Here is a 21,843-nt window from a genome sequence, read left to right as displayed (position 1 = left end):
TTAAAATAATCTTTCAGATTTATTTTTATTTTATGTGCACTGGTGTTTTGCCTACATGTATGTCTATCTACCACCCAAGTGTAAAGACCACAGAAGCCAGAAGAGAGCATCAGATCCCCTTGGAACTGGAGTTACAGAGGGTGTGAGCTGCTATGTAGGTGCTGGAAACTGAACCCAGGTCCTCTGGAAGAGCAGCCAGTGTTCTTACCCACTAAGCATCTCTCTAGACCACGGGGGTATTTTTGCTTCAGGGGATTGCCACAACCTCAAAACTCCTCTTGTTCTGGGAAGGTAAAGTGAGGGCAGACAACATTCCTGACTGCCCTCCACTCCCTCCACACTCTGGAGCAGGAGATTGCTAGGAAGCATACGGGACCTACACTAGGCAGTGGGACCTAAAGTCTGGATTAAGTATGGAGGCATTCATGACTTGAGGCCGTGGCAGGGCCAAAGGTAGTGGGCAGCTGACTTGGGCCAGGGTGCTTCTACAGCTCAGAGGTAAAAGAGAACGACAGACACCCCCAAAAGATTTAACATTGGAATATTCCATGTTTTACATCCGAAGTGACTAAATTATTTGTAGTTTGTAATATAAAATCTCATTCACTTCCTAGCCCCTACCCCTTTAACACATACAATGAGCTCTAGTCTCATGAGCAAGCACAGGACCATGAGCAAGCTGACTTGTTTCTAGTTCTGGGTTGTGTCTATAGATGTTGATTTCATCAGACATACAGAATATAAAGTAAATGATAAGTGAAGAATCCTCTTACACATGACACTGAATGTGCATGAACGGTTCCACAAGCAAAGTCGGCTTCCAGTCCATGTCCTGTTTTCCCTGTCAGATGTCTCTCTTCCTTCAAGGGGGCTCAAGATGCTCCTATTACCGGATTCCCTGTTATGAACCAATCTCTCCCATTGTCCCCATCAACCCTGACTTAGGAAACCTCTGTAATGGAACAGTCTTTGTTCCTCAGGCTTTGCAAACCAATTTGCTACCCTGATTAAATGACCATCAACAGCACAGCACAATCCAGTAGCCTGACCTCAGATAAGGGACATGCACTGCTATCTTAATAAAAATACATGTATGTGTGGGTTTGTATGCACTCGTGTGTGTGTGTGTGTGTGTGTGTGTGTTTGTGTGTGCCCACACCCACCACATATAAAGGTCTGGAGGTCAGAGGACAACTTATGGGAGTTGGTTCTCTCCTTTCATCATGTGAACTCTGGGGATTGAACTCAGGTGGTCAGGCTTGGTGACAAGGGCCTTTACCTGTTGAGCCATCTCCTAGGCACATATATTCCTACTATTATATCACACAGGATGCTCATGTTTTTATTTTTTCAACCTTAGTGGGATATATACATGCACACACACACACACAAACACACACACACAGTTTAAACTATATATATATATATATATATATATATATATATATATATATATATAGTTTACAAAGATGTCTGATTATAATGAATGATACAGAAATTCCACTTTTAGGAGAAACACACAGTTCCTGTTCTCTAAAAATTTCAGTTCTAAGTCATCTATGGGATGTCCTGGGTAGGACACAGGAGAGGTGAGGCCAGAGAGGCAATTTATAAAGATGATAATACAAACTATCGTGGTCTGGGGTGGATTCTGTAAAAGAGTGCTTCCAGAGGTGGAATCAAAAGTCTATAGGCAGGCAATGCTGAGAAACATGTGCTCCAAGTCAGCCCTCCTGTGCAATTCACACTGGATGGGGAGCTCTACATTTGCCCCAGTGTAGGCTGGGCAAGTTCAGAAGGCATATTCTGTTCTGAATTTGTTCGCTGAGGATTCACAGAGAGATATGAGAGAAACCTGTCTAGGTCCAAACAGTGGGAAACACACTGAAATGAAAAGCGGAACGTTCTAAGGAAGACAGGAAAGCAGCTGATAAATTTAACTCTCAGCAGAGAAGCCCTGTGGCTGCAGCGAGTGTTCCGGGCAAAGGTCATGGGATCCTCTGGATGCCTCTCCTGCGCCTTTTCTCACACAGGGAAAGGAAAACAGAGCTGACGCAGAAGCTGAGGCACTTCCGGCCTCAGAGTCCATGAGCAGCTGTTTCCATGGCAATTTTGGATCATGTGACTCAGTTTCCCTGGGATAGAAATTTTCTACTACTCATCACCCACCCCTGCTATGAAAGTTGGATTTGCATAACATCCTCAGCATAATAAAAGAGATTATATCCGATGTTAAGTCATGGTTCATAGCACATGATTCTTAAAACTTCATGGAGACATAATGGGAAGGGGACACATATCCTTAGGCAAGTGTTTAAATAAATGCTATGGGAATTTAAACACAAAGTCAGGGGGAAAAGAAAGCAAGAGGAAAGCCTGTCCTCATGCGCTCAAATGCTCTTGCCCCTGCTATTCCTTAAGCACTAAGGACCATTCCTCAGATGCTAAAGACAACCACAGCTGAGTTACCAAAAGTTACGGACAAGTCAAATTTGTTTTCATAAATAATAAATAAAAGGCTTTAGTGGTGTCTTCTGAGAGTATCCACTTGGCATGCGTGACTGTGAAGCTGTGGCATATAATATTCCTACATGAACAGAGGGGTGTTTGCAATGAGGCTGCAGCGCAGGAGATGGGTGGTAACACAGTGTACTGCTGGCCTCCACCACTTACTGGGCATTTTCACCTTATAGTTCCATCCTCACCACAGCATGATAAAATCTGTCACGATTGGTCTTGCTTTAGAGATAAGAAAATAAGATATACAGAGGCTTAAAACAAGAAATAAAAATGTGCACACGTTGCTGAGTGTCAGCTACGGCACTCAGACAATTTGACTTCTCACACCACACCCAACCCACACCCTAGCTGGCAAAGGGGCAGATCCCAGTACCCTACTAACACCTGGCAACATGTTGCAAGGGGCTTCTAAACCCAAGCCCTGCAGAGAGCTGCATCCGGTCCCACCCTCAGTCACCCTCAGGGAACAGACATAGTCTCATGTTAGTTGTGCAAATAAGGAACTTGGGGTGTTCACAACCTCCTTTCCACTGTTGTCCTCTCTTGAGGGAAGCCTTTCTAAAACTTTCAAACCACAGGGAAACCCTGTGCTTATCCATAGACTGCACACATGTCTGTGCTTCATACACATAAAGATTAAGGCTTGGCCTTGGACCTTCCAAGAACTACATTTTGTCCCATTGGGAATGAGCAGCCGCCACAGGGTATAGCTTTATGAGAACAGTGTACAGAGGAGAAAAATCGTGCATATATTCATTCCTCAGTCATTCATTCTACCCTGCAGCACTGGCCGCATGAAAGGAGGTCAGATAGGACAGAGAATGAACGGGACTCAAGTTCGGGCTCAGACGGAAGGACTTACACTAGCAGAACCGGAGTGCTGGCTGCTGCTGGAGGAAGAATCTGACCGGAAGAGGGTGTACAGGTGAAGGGTACGTGCACCTTACGTTTTAAAAGTCTAAACTTGGAAAATCTGCATCCTGCCTATTCTATCTCAGTACAACAGAGAAAATTGTCCTCTGGTGTGCATCAGTCCCCGGTTTTTAAATTGGTCCCTGGCAGATCCAAACCCTGCTGCATATACTGTTACCATGCTGTGGTGGGAAGACCACTTTCTAGTCTCCGTCCAGGGAGATCACACCCGTTCTAAGGCTCTCACATCACAAAAGAGTGGAGAAAGGAGGAATCCCTCACAATCCCAGCAGGGGTGAAGAACTTCCTCAGGCAGGCAGGCTTTAAAATCAAGTGCTCTGCAGTTTATAAAGTGGCTCCTGGGAAGAGTTCACCAAACAGAAGCAAAACGGAAGTTCTCCCAGAGACTGGGGGCGGGGCTCCCTCCACATTATCACACTCAGCACCGGATGGCGGACTCTAGAGAAACACTGTTAGTTTCTTTTTCACATATTCACCACTTTCCCAAGAAGATAAGAAATGGTCTGTGGTTGGAGGGTGTCCTTACACCATTATGCTGTGTTCACAGGAACCACTCACGCTGCTTACCACCCAGAACCTGGGACTGTGTGAGTATGAGAGCGCAGTTGTTAAACCCGATGCAGGCAGCAAGGCCTGAAAGGAAAAAGGAAGTCTGCGCCTGCTCTGCACGGGACACAATCAGTATGCCTATCCAATAGAATTACAAGATGTGACAAAATTTAGGACACGAGGGGGAAACATGCTTTTAAACTGTGCCTTGTAGAATATCCAGGACATGTAAGCCAACATGGCTTCGATGTAGCCTCGAGAGCCTTGTATCGGCAGCTAGAAAGGGCACCAAGGGAAAGAAACTTAGTGGAATTTGTTTAGGAATAAACAGAAAATGGGATTAACAAAGTAAATCAGGTTTTGAAAACTGTCTTTAGGGGTAGAAAATGAAAGAACAAGTCTGGGGAAACGGCTAAACCAATCTTATAAAGGTTTGATGCCAGCACTGGTATTTTGTTTGTTTGTTTTTCAAAGCTTCTCTGTGTAGCCCTGGTTATCTTGGAACTTGATCTGTAGACCAGGCTGGTCTTGAACTCACAGAGATCCTCCTGCCTCTGCCTCCCGAGTGCTGGGATTCAAGGCGTCCGCCACCATACCTGGCTCACCAGCACTAATATTTAAAAAGGCAGGTGTCGTGAGGCTCACCTCTACTCGCAGTAATGGTGAGCTGGGGGTTGAAACAACTGGGTCTCTGCCAGGTGGCCTGATCTTGGCAAGTTCTAAGCCAATGAAAGACCCTTTGCTTGAGGAATGACATCTAAGGTTAGATCTGACCTTCACATGAGTGCATGCGCGTGCACAGGAAGGCATACTACACAGGAAAAGACAGAGGGAGGAGGAAGGAGAAAGACAGACAGACATACACAGAGACACACACCAGTGTCAGAGACTGAGAGAGGTCAAATAGAACTACGGACTTGTTGGGGGGCGGTCTCTTGAACATCAAATATCCTACCAAATAGTGAAGACATGGTCATACTCATTCTTTCCAGCGATCAATGGAGGTAGATGCCACTGTCACACACCAGTTATACAGAAACATAAAGGAACAGAGGCAGAATGCGGTTGACACGTAGACGTTTACAGGGTGCAAGGATGAATGCCTCTAAACCTTCACCCTTGTCTGTGTGTTACTCTTGCCTCTCTGTGCATCGCTGAAAGATTTCGGTGAGAGACTCAGTTAGGGCCAGAGAAAGCCTGCCTCTGGGGTAGATGGAGAAACAGTTGCCATGAAAATAGACCTAAAGGTCAACTCCAGGGTGGAGCTCTGAGCAAGGGCTGCCAAAGCAGTAGGAAATTTCACGGTAGGTGATGGAGTCCTATACCCCCGAGTGACCCAGGATGTCCCTTTCCCCTCTCACCTGTACTGTTTGCACAGTGTAGAGTTTCTTCAGATTCGAGGCACACTCTGCTGCTGTGGCACCAGGGAGTGACCTACCGCCAGCAAAACAACAGAGATGCAAACAAATCCAGTCAGTGATCAGAAGACATGCCCCAATATAACCAACTGCACAGGTTTTCATCCCACATGTCTAAAGCCTCCAAACAGGACATCTGAAGATGCTGGCTAGAATTAAAACTTTGTTGTTGTTGTTGTTGTTGTGAAGGCATGTGTTTGCTTTTCCCAATAGGATTTTTATTCTGTGAAAAAAATTAAGAAAGGTCTGGACACTTTTAAACAACATAGTAAAAGGTATGAAAATATCCTATGACTATGAAGGCATTGTTCGGGACTTCAGATTAAAAAAAAGTTGTCTGCTTTGCCAATGGCAATGAGAATGCACCCTTTTCTTCTGGGTGATTGGTTTAAAAACCCTATAACCCCTGGTCGTAAATACCCACACACCCCTGGGAAACAGAGGATTGTTCAGTTATTTTAGAGAATACTATGAACAATCAGTCTTGGCCTCACCCCTGAATTTCTTGCCTAAAATAAAACCAAACATTCAGTAGTTTCCCTTGAGCTCACGCAAGTAGCTCTTGTGAACTGTATGGCCATAACACATTAATCTCTAGTTTCTATATGTTCCACTAGATGGCAACACACTACAGGTTTATACTCTGGGAGAAAAAAACATGCACTTAGACTGGCTTCCCAGTACAGTTCCTGGATTGGGGTGTGCCTATCTTTACATAGTCAGACGTTCTGTTGGCACTACTGTTTCTCTTTCTTCCTGCTGATTTAGCAGTTTGTGCTCAAAGGCACTGGGATCCTTGTTAGCATCAGGGCCAAGATGCTACTTCAGCACACAAACAATGCTCAAAAGCCCGTGTCTGGCTGTGGGTGAGAAATCAAGGGCTGCTAAAGGGGGAAACACTCTGCTCACAATTGACATAATAGGATCTGGAATCTATAAAAGAACACCCTTCACCAGGCACTGACCCTAGTAATGACCCTAAGAGATACTGTCCCAGGGGTCGTCAACGTGAAACACTTTCCAGAGACTTGTTATGTACCATATCCTAAAGATGTAGAGAAGACCACAGCAGCTCTGATACAGAGGTGATGAGATGGCAAAGACCCTGCGGCCAGAGCTCCATTGCCCACATTCTGGACCACGAGGGACCAATGAAAACCTCAGAGCTGAGGGCAATGGCTCAGAGGGAAGTGTTTGCCCTATAAATATGAGGACCAGCATTAGACCTTCAGCATCCATGTGAAAGCCACTGGCAGTGACAGACATCTGTAACTCTGGTATTGGGAGAGCAGGGACAAGTGGATCTCAAGGGCTTGATGGTCAGTCATTTTGCTGAAATGGCAAACCCCAGGCTCAGTGAGGGACCACCCTATCTCAAAACATAAGGCAGAGAGCAACAGAGGACGATATGCATCAACCTTCACACACATGCACATGGCCTTCACACATGCACATGTGGATTGCACAATGGTATACACATAGATACATCACACACACACACACACACAAACAAATCAAAACATTAAAATGCATTTTTGATCATAGTTCCCTTGTCTAGAGGTCAGTAAGGAAGCTATTATGAACTAGTTTAGGGGCAAGGATGTCTTATTACCCACGAGGCAGGTAAATTCTAATAATCAAGTCATGAGTGTATAATCATTTCCTAACTGCAAATTTTATGACTTTATGTTTTACAAAGTAAAACCACGAGCCCAGCTGTGGTGGTATACACCTTTAATCCCAGCCACTTGGGTGGCAGATGCAGGCAGATCTTTGTGAGTTCAAGGCCAGTCTGGTCTACAGAGTGAGTTACAGGACAACCAGGACTACACATAGAAACCCTGTCTTGAAACACTTAAGAAAAAGAAAGAAAGAAAAGCAAAACCACTACCACAAACATAATTGCCTTTTTGTATCAGGTATCACCTAAGCTGACCTGAGTGAATGGGGACAATGAACACACAGGGACCAGCACACTGGTGAGAACAGCAGTTGCCTGGACCTCAAAGAAACCCACCAGGAAGCATGGATGGTCTGGACTGTGATCACACCTACTTGGACAAAGACAAATATGCTACATAAAGCAGGTTATTGCACCCACAGATTATAAAGACATTAGGGAAAAAACTGAAAGAACTCAAAGTCTTTTTTTTTTTTTTTGCCAGGCATGGACTATTTGAAAGTCTATTGCTTAAATATGAAAATCAACTGGCACTTAATCCAACTAGCTTTTCTTTCTTTGTGCAGCCTGGATGACTGCTCTCTCAAGTACGTCCAGCAAATTTATTCCCAGATGCTGCAAGCACATTAGACAGGACTCCTTCCATAGCTGCACTCAGGAAGCGAGCAGGTGAGAGCCTAAGGTAGGGAATGAATTCTGCAGCTTTTTACTCTGCAGAATAAAATTATATGTTTGAAATTCTCACTGGTTTTCAAAGCTACGCTTCAGTTTAAAATAGCTTAGAATATTATGTGAGTATTCACTTTGGACATTATCATGTCAAATTATACAAATCAAACATGCAGGTGGTAGCTACCATTTAACTTTCAAAAGTCACTGTTGGTCTCTGGAGCTCTTTTACAATCCTTGTTTCTAGTCTGGTCTCCTCCTGATACTCTGGGGAAAGAGACAATTATACAAGTCATTTAAAGTCTCTGTTTCTCTGTCCAAGTGGAAGATGCTGAGTTTCCAGAGCTTAGGAGAAGCATCTGGAAGGAGGCAATTAGGCTGTACAGCAGTGGGAGACAGCAGAGTCGGCAGCCAGTGTGAGGTGACTCCCGCTGCTGAGTGACACAGTCCTGCGGGGGCCCTATAGCTTACAGTGGTGCTTGTGACCATTTTACGGTGAGTACTCTGGGGCTCAGGGAGGCATGGCAACTGTCCCAAGGATGCAAACATTTAACAAAACCAGGTGAAGTGCTTCTGATGGCTGCTCCTCATCCCACATCATAGATCTGTCAGGTCACATCACAGCAATTACAAAACCTGGGTTTCATACATGCCAAGCATGTGCTCTATAACTGGGGTGCACCCAGCTCCACACTGCCTTTCAGTGTATACACTGTGTGTGCATGGGTGTACCAGGGTATCTCCATGAATCACTCTCCACCATAGTTTTGAAGGCAGGGTCTCTCACTAAACCTGGAGCTCGCCAACTGACTAGACTGTCTGATCAGCAAATGTCTGGGATCCTCCTGTGTGTCCAGTGTGCTGCACTGGGGTTGCAGATGTGGTTAGCACACCTGGCTCTTTGCACGGGTGCTGGGGACCAGCACCCAACTCCTCACACCTGTACAGCAAGCACTAACTCTCTCACCCACACATGCATTTCTAAAAGAAAACAAAAAGCTACCTTTTTTTCTGTTTGCATGTGTGGTATGTGTGTGTGCATGCATGTGCTACAACGTTCACCCATATGTGCACGCATGGAGGCCAGAAGTTGATGTCAGATGTCTTCCTCTATATTTCTCCACTTCTATTTATTTATTTTTCTGAAACAGGGTCCTTCTTTGAACTTGGAGATTGCTGTTGGGGCTACATTAGTTGGTCAGTAAATCTCCAGAGTTCTCCTGTCTCAGTTCCCCAGTGCTGGTGGAGGGTTAGCGGCAGGGGCTTACGAGCACACGGTGCCTGGCGTTCATACGGGTGCTGAGGATCTAAGCGCAGATCCTCATGGTGCACAGCAAGCGCTTTAGCCACTGAGCAGCCCCTCCGTCCTATTCAGCGTCGTTTCCTAAGGGATCTCGGTGTGTTCTCAACACGGCTATTACTTTTGCTTAATCTTATTTTTAATTCAAAAGTATGTCTGTGTGAATTAGAAGACATGGTTTAAAACAGTCTTTCCAATGGAGCGGGGTAGGAAAGTTCCTCATGACACTCAACAGGAACATCCACGGCCGTAGCTATCCTCTGACAGGCTAACAGCTAGATACCAATGCATCAGGGCTAGGAGGAAATGTCGGGCTCCACAGGAACTCGGCGCGGTAGTCAGGATGAAAACCACCTGTTTGAAGACAAGTACCTAACGGGTGGCACTCTGTGGGGTGGGTGAGGGAACCTTGAGGAGGTAGAGCCTTGCTGGATAGAAGCGCATCACTGGGGGTGGGCTTTGAAAGTTTATCGCCTTGTCCATTTCCCTGTTCTCTCTGTTCCCTGTGTGCAGACGGAATGGGATAGGCCAGCTTTTTACTCCTGCGGCCATGCAATGCCTTTCTCTGCTGTGATGGACTCTAGCTTCCCAGGAACCCTAAGCAAAAAATAAACCCCTTCTCCCTCAGGTTACACTTGATCATGGTGATTGACCTCAGCAACTGTAAAGTAGACAGTCAGGTTCCCAGTTACTTCACGAAGGAAGTTGTAGCTCCCATCTGATGGGTCTCATCTAGCTGCTGGGTGGTTTTATAAGTATCTGTCTTGCATACTAATACAACAGCATTCTCAGGGCTGTGTTAGCTCGGCTGGTCAGTACAGGTTTGCTGTTCTAGTCACTAAACTTGCTCCCAATACTCACTAAAACACACTGCTGTGTCTCAACCTCACCCGGGAACCTAAGGCTTCCTTAACAAGCAAGACTGAGCCACAGTCACAGAGCCCATTTTAGAAGGGCAAAGCAGCCAAGGTTTTCCAGTGACCTGCCTCGTAAGCAGGTCAACGTGCACTGGATTTGCTGATTCAAGGTGTCTCATCTGCTGTCATCTACTGTGACTGCTTTTTTCCCTTCCATTACCGAGGATGGAACCCAGAGCCTCACACACACGTGGCATCTGGGTTACACCCTCAGCACTGCTTTGTTTGTCAGTGTAGACTGAGTTAGGCTACTGCCACACAAACAACTGAAGGGCAAAGATGTATCATAGGTTTCAAATAAGACATCCTTACCCAAACCAACCACATATGCAACATTCATCTTTCTTGTATCTTTTACCTTATCAATATCAAAGATCCCTTTCTCTATACAGAATACTATAATACTACTAATCAAAGCCCTCTGCCTGCAGACCAGGGTGTTCATCTGGAACAGCAGTGACCCAAATGATCAAAGGCAACACTGGGAGGCATTTTGTATTGCTATAAATAAACAGGTGAACCTCCTAGAATGCACAAGACACAATGCCCCACAATCTAGAAGCTTCTGGCTCAAAATACATAGTGTAGAAAGCCCTGATGTACACATGGAAGAGTCTCGGAGAATTTAATATTTAATCACACTACAAAGATTCATTACTACCTCTTTTGGAGCTAAGGACAGTGGTGATCATTCTAGGCAAAGCCTTTGTCCCATGGGGAATATGTTCTACAGATGGCACCTCTGTTTTCTGAATTCCCCACTCTCACCCCCAAGCTCCTGGAAGCACAGGAACAAAGCAGAGAGCTGTTTTATTTTTCCCAGGAGAGAAGAGGAGAAAGAAACCTGACAAGGAAGTATAGATGTCAACTGTGGTCATTCTCAGAAGACCACAGATGTGGGCCATCACACAATGTAGGATCAGGCCTGTATTCCAGTTCTCTGGAATCTACAGGATAAAGAGATAATGCCATGGGAATCAGACTCCCGATTTTGAATTGTTCTATCCAAGTTCTATCTACCTGCCCTCTACATAACAGTTGGGATGCAATCCCAGCCTCCTTTTATTGGTCATGTATGAGCTCTGACTTGTAACGCAATTCTGCTAGATTGGCATCACGACCTACACTTATGAAGCAGGAAACAAGTCTGCACACTCGTTTTGAAGCAGCAGATCTGGATTCTTCGTCTTATGTCTCTAAAGCCACGGCCTTCCTCCTAGGACTAAACTACCTCTCAACAGAGACTGAGGCATCACTCTCAGCATGGTGACCCACAGAGCAGGTGTTGTGGCAAATCCCTCGCTCCTCCTACATAACTACTCTTGCCCATTCTCTGTCCTTTGCTGCACTGAAACAGGCAACGTACAGATCGATGCCTGGAGTACAAGTAGCATAGCTTTGGAGGAAGAACATTCAAGATCATTGCTAAGGGATGGGCACAGGAGGAAGACAACACACCCAACAAAGGCCTGGAGAGGAAAATTATAGAAACTAATTACCCCCATAATCAACAGCTCCCAGTTCTGCCACTAGCCTCATCCTCTACTTTTTCCTCTAGAAATAGCTTGTAGCTATTGCTTTTCTGCCTGGATACATGAGTTAGTGCTGATAGACGTCTCTAACACCGTGTGTCTAAAATGCATCTAATCAGCAGTAGTTAACCAATGTCACCCTCCGAAGAAATAGAGATAGAACAGGACAGATGATGAGAAAGTCACCAGTTTAGAGATACCAACCAAAAGCAGGGAAAAGGTCACACAAATAGCTGAGAGCCTCTTGTGTCAGCCGGCAGAAAGGACACCCACCAGACTCTCCCAGCCTTAGGCTGCAGCTATGGTTGTCCCCTTGTGACCTTAATTAAGAAACTATTGGTTAAGGCAGAAGGGACCTGGGGCCTGCCAAGTCAATGATTAATGTGAAGATGTCAGAGAGCTGTTTGTGTTACTTAAGACCAAATTTCAAGTTCCCTTTTTCTATTACTCCTGTGTCTCTCTGATTTAGCAGGATAACACAGAGGGATCTTAAGATTCTGTTTTATAAAACTAGTGAAAGCCTTTCCTCACTTGGCGTCAGGAAGATGCAGGGAACTCAGTAATACTGGATCAGCTGTTCTACTTAAATGGTTCCCAGGCACCAGAGCACCACTGGCATACAAAATTTTAATAAGCTACTTACAAACCACATTTACTCACTAAAACAGATCCCCGGGACTCTTCACAAGAATACGTCCTTCTCACTGACATCTCCAATGTCTGAAATCCTGTTGTCCTCTTTATTTCTTTATGAGTTACATGTGCCAGTCACTGAGGATGGCATGTCTTCTGTACATGCATGTCACGCTCTGCCTCCACTTTGCAGATAAGATCACTAAGGCTGGGCTGGTATAGAAGCTCACTAGATGACACACAGCTGGCAGTGGACGAACTGAGACTTGAGCCACAGCTGGATGACAGCTTGAGTCTTGAAGAACCCACCTTGCATCGAGCACGGACCCAACTGCCACATCTTGCAACCCTGACCTGGACATCCCAGATGAAAACTCTCCATGAAGGTGCACTGTGGTGATATTTTGTTTGTGCTGTAACAAGTAAAGCTTTTCTGAAGATGGGAGTGCAGAGCTAGTCACACTAGTTAGCCACAGAGGCCAGGCAGTGGTGGCACACACTTTTAATCTCAACACTCAGGAGACAGATGCAGACAGATCTGTGAGTTCAAGGCCACCCTGGGCTACAGAGATTGAATCAATCTAAAAGAGGAACAGAGCTCACACCTTTTATGCTAGCACTAGGGAGGTGGAGACAGGAGTGAAACAGGCTGGGCAGAGACAGAGTTCAGTGCATCAGTCTGAGGATTTGTAGAGCTAGGATCTTGCCCATTTTGGTTTAAGGATTCGGTAGAGGTAAAAGGTCTCTTTAATGGCTGACTCCTTTACTTCTCTGATCTTTCAGCATTTACCCCAATTTCTGACTCCAGGTTTTTATTATTAAGGCCAATTAGAATAGAGCTACAGTGCACCTTTAAAGATATGGCCACTAGTGGAGCTTGGAGTCAGTTCCTACCGACTTACCCACGGCCTTGGCACCACTCCTCAGCCATCTACATACTCAGTGAAGCTTCTCACAAGGCAAAAGTGATCCCAAGGTTTCCCATACTCTACATGCACCTTGGTGACCTGAGGTGTGATCAGTCCACAAGCAGCAGCTCCAGGGAGCTTGTTAGAGGCAGGCACAGTCTAGGTCCCAGACATGCTAAGTCACTGGGATTTCTAATACTCCTTCTAGCCATGCTAGCCATTAACATCTGAATAAACCATCACAAAAAATTCAAACACATTAATGATTAATAAAGTTCAGTGAGTAGCAGCGTCATGAGCAAAATGTAAAAATCACTTACAGAGCCCTCAGCACCACCCAAAGATATCACCAAGGCAACGGGGTCAATGATTATGAAGGATGGTCCTGTCTGGGGGCTTAGATGTGGGTGGGGTTTCAGACTGGGTTCTCTTTATTCTCTGCTTTACCCCCCCCCCCCAATGTGTATGTGTGTGCGCGCATGCGTGTGACACGCATAAGATGAGTACAGACTCAAATGTGAGATGCTTACATGCTGGTCTCTGTTTGGGCTTTGCCTTCCACTCTGAGGCTAGCTGGCCTGGAAGTTTCTGGGGATTCTCCTGTCTCTGCCTGTCTCCTAGCTCCCTGTGTGAGTGCCTGTATCACAGAGACATGTTCTTATGGCTGGCATGAAGTGAGTTCTGGAGATTCAAACTCAGGGCCTCATGCTTGTACAGCAATTGTTTCAGCCAATGAATTATCCCCCAGCTATCTCTGCAAATGTTAATGCAGGGGGTCCTTGGCTTAATTATCTCCCATGACAGCAGGCCTCAGTTCCCCCATCTTTGAAGTTAAATGGCTGAAATTAAGAAATTACCTCTAAACCCATGCCATTGCATGAGATGAGACATGAGGGAATGAAGTCCTGTTCCCAGGGATCAGTGGTCAGGGGCTCAAATCACCAGTGGTCACCCAGTACTCCATTCCAGCCCTGTGTCTCTCCTGCACTTACGTGACCTCGGGCAGGACACATCTCTGGACCTCGGCGTTTCATCTGTAAGATGTCACTGGGACATCAAATGCAGTATCATGAGGATTTCCTACTTAAGTTTATACAGCACTCGGGTCACTGTTTAACATCTAGGAGTACTATGTATGTCATATTAACAGGCTAAGACGGGGAAAGACAGTTTACAGCTTTGTATAGTACGATGTCTCCAATTATATGCCCACTGCACATACACTTGGTGAAAAACATGAATGATGACAGCATTCCACGTCCTACAGGAGATTATTTCATTTTAGCCCAGAGAACAAATCTGAAGGGGGAAGGCTTCAAAGCCAGGGACGCATCCACTGAAATCCACCCTTCCCAAGCAATTTACATCAACATCGGGCTCAGCTGTCAGAAAACACACACAGACCCAGCACCATGATTAAGTATGCCCCTCGTACATCATTCACCCCATTAAAGATGAATTCATTGTAATCACTTTTAGATAGATCTGTGGCTTGCGGCTACATCAGTCTTCTGTTTGAGAGTCACACATGAAAAGGGGCTGAGCTTGTTGTTGACAGCAATGCATCTGCTGAAGCTGTCCGCACAAGCCCCGCGTTCTACATGTTTATCTGGCTTTGATTTCTCCCTGCCTCCAAATGCTGTCACTCCTGTTCTACAGTAGCCACGGGATCTTTTCATCTTGACTTACAATTAATCCTTTGGGGCCAGAAGTCAGGTGCCGACAACACAAGTTCGCGGACCCCGCTAGGACGGACTGACTCCTGAGACATCACCACGCAGAATCGCTATTCTTGCCCGCTGCCTCGGGTTTAAGAATAAGTCAACAGCATCTAGAATATGTAAAGTGGGAAGATGGCTTTTTTCTGAACCGTCACTACCAGCCAAGGATGAGTAACTTTTCAAAGTGAGGATGAAGCTCATATTGAAGGCTCTGGGCTATTATGCAAGAAGTATCCACTTGTCCACATGTGGAGAAGCCATGCATCCCCTAGGGAAGGACATCGACTGCCAGACAGATCAATACCAAAACCTTCTACAAAAATAAAACCCACAGCTACTCAGAGAGTCTGTGGAGATATAAGGGCAAGAAGGGGAAAGGAGGAGTATCTCAATGTGAGTCACTCTCTTCCTGTGTCCTCTCCCAACCTCATCCATGCAAGCCACTCAGTGAAGAGAGATTATGTGGGGGTCTCCTTTTCAAGCCTGGTCTCACCTCCATGTGTCAAATTCATGGTGAAGGACCACACCATGAGAAGGCAATCGGGATGCACCACACACTCTAAGGTAGGTTCCTTAGAATGCCATTCTCGTGAACTCTCACTCATGCTCCTGATGTAGGTGGCATGTGAGGTGGCCCACTAGGAGGGAAGGCCACACCGTGGCCATGGCTTCAGTCTCATCTATCAGTGATTCCCTTCAATGTGTTCAGTTCATAGAATCAATGCATAGAGAAGTGACATTCTAGTTCAGAAACAGGGACCATTTGTGACAAGTTCATCATCTTCTGTACCTAGAGGTCTCACTGAGTGGTTCTGGACAGGGTAGAAACTAATATTTTAACAGCCCAGGCTGGAGATTCTGATGATGTAAGAATGAAAGGATTATACCTTTAGACACACAGCTAAGCTGGACAGGGTGGTAGATGTAGATAATGGTCCATGTTTGTGATCAAAACAGAAGCACAGGGCTGAAGAGACTGCTCAGTAGTTAAGAGTAATGGATGTTCTTCCAGACGTCCTGGGGTTGAGTCCCAGCACTCACATCGCAGCTTTAACCTCTTGTGGCCCCTGTGGGCGCCAGACATGCATGTGCTCTACAGACAGACATGTATTAAGTAAAAGGCTCATACACACAACAACAACAACAGCAACAATAATAATAATATAACAACAACAACAATGTAAGTTCACAAATATAAAACACCTGCTATGTACCAGGCACTCCCTTTGGTCACAGACCTGAAGATATTTGCATCTCACCATCAAGAATAAGAGACAAAAGATAAACTAACCATAATAAGATGCTTGCCTAGAAAGAAACGCTGTGGAGGAAACAAAGAGTAACAGAATCTGCAAGCATCATAACTCAGGAGCACTGTGTCAGCTGGGCCCTCTAGGTAGAGCACGAGTCATCCTGCATCCCAAACAGCTGGAGTCTAAGAGACAAAGGTCACTAGCAGTGAAGTCCCTAGCAAGATAAGCACCAGAAGTTTGCTGTTACTGGGAAGTGGGGGAAATAAACGGCAGTACATTGGAATTGGAGAAGGTAATAGCCAGGCCAAAAGGAGAGTTTTGAACTTAAAACAGCAAAACACAAATTGGTACCATAACCTGTACGTAAGATTTTCCTTAAAAACAAAAGAAAACAAAAACAAGTAATTTTTTTTTTCAAATCTGGCTCATGTCTAAAGCCAGGTGTGGTGGCTCATGCCTGAAATTCCAACATTCCAGAGGGTTAGGCAGGAGCTACAGATGACCAGGGCCATCAGAAAGAGTGAGTGACTGGGATGTCTTAGACTTTAGTAAGTTGGCTAAGGGTCATTAAGACTACAAAATTATAGCTATGGATAGGACAGGGTACTTATAAAAGAAGATTTGAGGATCAGACAGAAGACAACATTGAGATGCTGATAGTAGGATAGGGATGTGAAGCAACACGGGGGAGCAGAAGAGGAAGCCGCTGAAGAGAAATCAGCTCCATTTGGAGTAATCAGGAGAGCATCTAGACTATGGACCTCCTGGTTCTTGGCTGTACATGCCTAGACTTAAGAAGAGAACTAAGGGTCACCCACAGACATGTCAAAGAGTGCAACGAGCCACCACAGGAAAGCACAGTTGCTGTGGTAAGAATTCAATGCCACCGTGAACACTACACCAGGTCTAGAAGCCAAGAAGTGAGCGACAGGATCAGAGCTATGCCCTCAAAGGCTCACATTCTAGAGAGAGAGACCTGCCACTGGTGAAGATTATAAACACACCAGGGACACACATGAGGAGGCATGTGTGCCCTTCCACATCAGTAGTCAGGGAAGGTCTCACCCAGAATATGACATAGGAGCAGAAACTGGAAGGAAACCAAGAGCAGACTTGGGAAGGTAGTCCAGACAGCGACAGCAGCAGCAGCAGCAGCAGCACTGGCAAAGGCCCATGCTTGGGACATCGGAGAAAGCGAGGCAGCCAAGGAGCACAGGGCAGAGGCAGGAGGGAGGGCAGAAGGGCAGTAAGAGTGCTCAGTGGGGGCTGAAGAGCGTAGTCTCCCAGTTACTCTTCCGTTTCTATGCTGGGCAAGGATGGTTACAGCGCCTCCAGGATTTGGAGGCTGAGGAGCTGGAAAGACAGAGATGGCATTAACTGTCAACTGCTCATATCTAAGCTCAGAAGACCTCAGGGGACAGCTGTGAGAGCAGCTGAGAAGGTGGCATGGTGCATGGGAAGTGGAGAGAGGTTGCAGGCTCTACCTGTGGTGTTCTGTCATCTGCTCCAGCAGGAGCTGCAAGCCTGCCTCATGCCTGGGTGGCAGCCCTCCCTGTGCAGGGCAGGCCCAAGGGTTGGGTCCTGGAGAAACAGAAGGAAGGAGGTCTCCATACAATGGCCAGGAAACACGCAGAAACACTAATGGGAGTGAAGGCAAGAACAGAGGGGACAGAGGGTCTAAACACCTACTGAAGGGGAAGAAGTCTCTTCATCAGGTGTCCTAACTAACATACTTACATCTTTAGTTACACAGCCCACAGGTTTTCAACCAAGTAAGGACTTCATGCATATAACTTCTGAAGGGTCCTCCAATTTGCCTAGTGGGGAAATGAATGTAGGGTGTTGGCTTCCTAATACTGAATTCATATTAGCTGTTCTGCAGACCGTGATGCATGTGTATGCATATAGAGGCCAAGAGTCAACCTCAACTATCCTTCCTCAGTAATGCTGTCTGCCTTGGTCTTTTCCAGACAGGGTCTCTCACTAGGCTGGAGCATAAACCAAGTGAGGATAGTCTGGCTGGCCAGTGAGCACTAGTGATCCACTGGTTTCTGCCTCCCCAGTGCTGCACGAGTACTTGTGAGACTATAAGCACTGCATGAGTACTTGTGAGTGCTGCACCACTATGTCTGGGGAGCAGCAGGGGAATGCAGGACCTCCCATGCAACTTACCAGCCCAGCTAGCTCTTCTGCTCCATCAGTTGACACTTACTAAACTGTTACTCCACGCCAGGCACCATGCCTCACAATAGCCCTGTGTGACAACTGCCACAGTTGTACTCCCTTAACAATGGAGTGTGCTAGGTGAGCCTGGGAGAGGTGATGTGGGAATTGCTAGGAGGTAGATGCCAGAAGAAAGCTCCAGGTGGCAAGGCCTTTGGATGCTGTGTATCTCCGGACTGGGGGAAGGCTGGGTTTCCTGCGGGGCTCTCACCCCACTCTCTGCAATGTCACTTCCCTGAGGGAAAATCCCAGCTTCTAGAACTTGAGATTTTCACAGCCCTGAGTGTGCCTGGGGGTGGGTGGAGCATCTATAAATATATAGACTCTCAGAGAAGTAAAATAAAGTTCAATAAAAATTATGAGATGACGGATCAGGCATAATGTTGAAACTAGTTATAATTTCTAAATGAATACGGTGTCTCTATTAAAGGTTTAGGCACTACAGAAAGAACACATTTCATTTATTGACTTCTTAGAGGGGGAAAAAGTATAAATCAATATAGGACATAATTTGTGCTTTTATTAGAGCTACCTATTCTTAGGGCTGCTCTCTGCCCCAGGGCTAGGAATTTAACCCAGGGCCTGGTTCGTGATGCACACGTGTTCCACCACCAAGATACACCACCAGCCTACATATTCTTGTGTTAAAAGACATTAGATGTTGTTGTATAGCACATTTGGGAATACAGCATTGATACCTTAGAATAGTCCTAAAATGTGCCACTCTAAGTAGACTAAATCTACTGAAGGTGGAATTCTCTCCATCCTGGTCATCTTTCTCCTGGTCAGCCAGTCTGAAGTTTGGACCACAGGCCCAGGTAACAAACTGCACTGTTAAGCGGACCCATTTGCAAACAAAGACATGACTTCACTTTGCTAGTGACTGCTAAACCCCCAAGTCACTCCTGTTATGACAGTCAAATGCTGTAATCTCAGAATGAAAGTGAAAATGTTTTGCAAACGAGACTCACCCCCACCTCCAACTTCTCTGGGTCCCAGGAAAACAAACTGGCTCTAGGTGTCAATTCTTTGAGGTAGGTGCTAATCCACCAGGAAAAGAAACACTTCATTTAAAACAGCAGTATTGTTTAAAAAGAAACTGGCTGGCATTTGGTGCCAAGCTGAAAAAAAATAATTAAAAAAATATCAGTGTAGACTGTAAGACTAAGTCTCTCCGGAAACTGTCATATACATTTCCTCCTAACTCTGAAACTATGGTAGACACAGTTTTTAACAAAACTTCCCACACACTTTTAAAAACAACTTGAGCTATCATTACTCACACAGATGACAGGTGTTAAGATGACAGGATATCCACGCATCAAGACTAGGTGTCCTACCACCACGCAGGCACAGTACTAGGTGCAGGACTCTGCATACATTAAAAGTCTGGCCCTGCTCTGTGCATCTCGCTCAGGGCAAGCAATGGAGGCCTTGGAACAAACTGAAAATAAGTTGGAAGAACTTATTTTCACGCTGGAAGAACGCGATGGCGTTGAGCACTGTGAAGAAAAACAAGGCAGGATGCAGACCCAGGATGGTAAGAGAAGTTTCTCTTTTAGACAGGGATGCCGCTGAGGCCTCTCGGAGGCGAGGGCACCTGAGCTGTCCCCCACAAAGCTGTCCTGAATCACTGAAGTCCCTGCCCACTCCAGACCCCCTGCCTGGGCCAGAGGCGCAGGTGCCCAAAGCGAGGTCCCAGCCCGGCCCGCACGACTTTTGACTGCAGTCGCCGCGAAGGTCGCAGCAAGCCCAGCGCCACGGGGGACACGCGGGGCAGTATCTCCCGGCCCGCCGCGACTCTGGGCCAGGCTGGCTGGATACTATACGGGGACCTGCGAAACTCTGGCTGCGCCCGCGCGAGACCCCCCCGGCAGCAGCGCGCGTGGGACGGGGACGCGGTCGAGACAAAGCGGCGGGGCGCGGCCCTCACCTGTCCAGCCAGAAGGTCCAGGGCGAGTGCAGCGGGACTCCGCCCGCCTCGGGCCGCAGAGCCGACAGCGGCAGGCCGAGAGGCTCGCCAGCCTCGGGGGGCGCGGCGGCAGGGGGCAGCGCCATGTTCTCCGCCGGCCAGGCCGCGGACGCGAGGACCCGAGAGCCTGGTAGTCTCCCGGCGCCAGCCCCGCCCCGCCCTGCGCCCCGCCCCGCCCCGGCCGCGCTCGGCCCTGCCCCAGCCCAACAAAGGCCAGCCCGCCCCGGCCCGAGCAGGGGACCCAAGGGAGAAGGGCAGAAGAACAGTCACCCGGCTGGCCGCGCAGCTGGGATCAAGGGCAGATAGAAGGTCTGGTCAATGGATCAGCGCGGATGGAGTCTCAGAGTCCATCAGTGCGAGGGAGGAAGAAGAGATGGCTTGACATACCAACAATCTGAAGGCTGGATGGATGGGAAGGCTGGCAGATGGCTAGAGGAGACACGAAGCGATGGAAGGGCAGATGGAAGCACAGTTGGAAATGGCAGATAGATGGAGAGAGGACCAATGGCCGAACAGATAAAGAGGCTCCAACGTCTGAGAGTGCAGAAACAAGGTATTAGACAAAGATGGAATCTGGCATCACGGAAACCACGAAGCTTTGCACGCGTAGTGGTGAGAATAGAGTTGCCTATCTGTGTGTTTAAGGGACCAGGGCTATCTTCCTTCCCTCTCCTCAGAGTCGGTCAAAGTTCTTCAGGTCTGCCTCCAAGCATGGCAGAGGAAGGGGGAGGAAGCTGCAGTTCTGTACACAACAGCCTACACGTGTGAAAATCCAGGAAGTCACTGTAGCCATCAGACTCCTGAGTTCACAATAAGAGGAACCCTCTAACAAGGCTCCTCCTGGGCCTCTGTTACTCTCTCCATGAGAAAGGCAAAGGCCTGGAGGCATGCTAGGAGCCCTGGACAACTTCCTTAACACACATTTGGATATAGTACCTTTCGGGCCTCCAATAGCTGGGGACATGGCGTTGGTCACCCAGCCCATTTTCTACCTGACAGCACTCATTTTGCGTTCTGCTTGAGGGAGAACATGATGGGATGGGGGCTTTCTAGGTTCATGACAAGTTGTCCTGAACCCAGGACCTCTGTCTTTCCCATGAACTCGCCGAGGTAAGATCAAATATCAACAGAACATGATGTGTGTTTCGCGATCCCTTCTTGAAATGCAACTTCCATGTAGCGCAAGATTCTGGAAATGTGACTATCTCAGCGAGTCTTCCATCACTGAGGTACTAGGATCCTCCCAACCAGCTACATCGGTTGCCTAATCTCGCTTTAACCTTTTCACAAGAGCACATACACAGCATTATTAGAGCCTTTCTGAGAGCTCTACCCTAGCAGCTTGTGTACTCCATCAATAATGTGATGCAGAGGGTACCGTCCACCCATCTTACAGATGCGAGACAGAATAGGCAGGTTAACCCGAGGTCACATAACTAGAACATGGCAGAGCCGGGGTTTGAACAGGTGTGTTGAGACTCTAGAATTTAGGTTTTCCACTGCCAGGCTCTCCTGCCCGTCTAAATGTAAAATAAAGGTCTAGAGAGTAAAAATAAGTCATAGAAGAGAGAGGTCTTTTTCCCTCCCAAGGCAATCAATCTGCCTCCCAGAGGA

At 46.8% G+C, this 21,843-nt stretch overlaps 1 protein-coding gene across 4 annotated transcripts in view; it reads right to left on the bottom strand.

Moving 5' to 3' along the window:
• The window catches only part of Eif4e3 (eukaryotic translation initiation factor 4E family member 3), a 77,163-nt gene that overhangs the window by 22,216 nt on the left and 33,104 nt on the right, over positions 1-21,843 (bottom strand). Inside the window, exons 1-2 of one of the 4 annotated variants that reach the window (XM_038320955.1) lie at positions 20,191-20,366; positions 5,364-5,436 (exon numbers count right to left, since the gene is read on the bottom strand). In XM_038320955.1, the coding sequence (XP_038176883.1) occupies positions 5,364-5,436; positions 20,191-20,315 (198 nt within the window). In that variant the 5' untranslated portion in view covers positions 20,316-20,366. Of the gene's footprint in view, positions 1-5,363; positions 5,437-17,771; positions 17,816-19,540; positions 19,587-20,190; positions 20,367-21,843 lie in introns of those variants that run through there. The other 3 variants (XM_038320957.1, XM_038320956.1, XM_038320959.1) reach the window with 3 other exon arrangements.

Source organism: Arvicola amphibius, chromosome 2 (assembly GCF_903992535.2).
Source record: "Arvicola amphibius chromosome 2, mArvAmp1.2, whole genome shotgun sequence".
Taxonomy (NCBI): Eukaryota; Metazoa; Chordata; class Mammalia; order Rodentia; family Cricetidae; genus Arvicola; species Arvicola amphibius.
The sequence above is the reverse complement of the archived record's forward strand: the minus strand, read 5'-3'. Positions and strand labels throughout refer to the sequence as shown.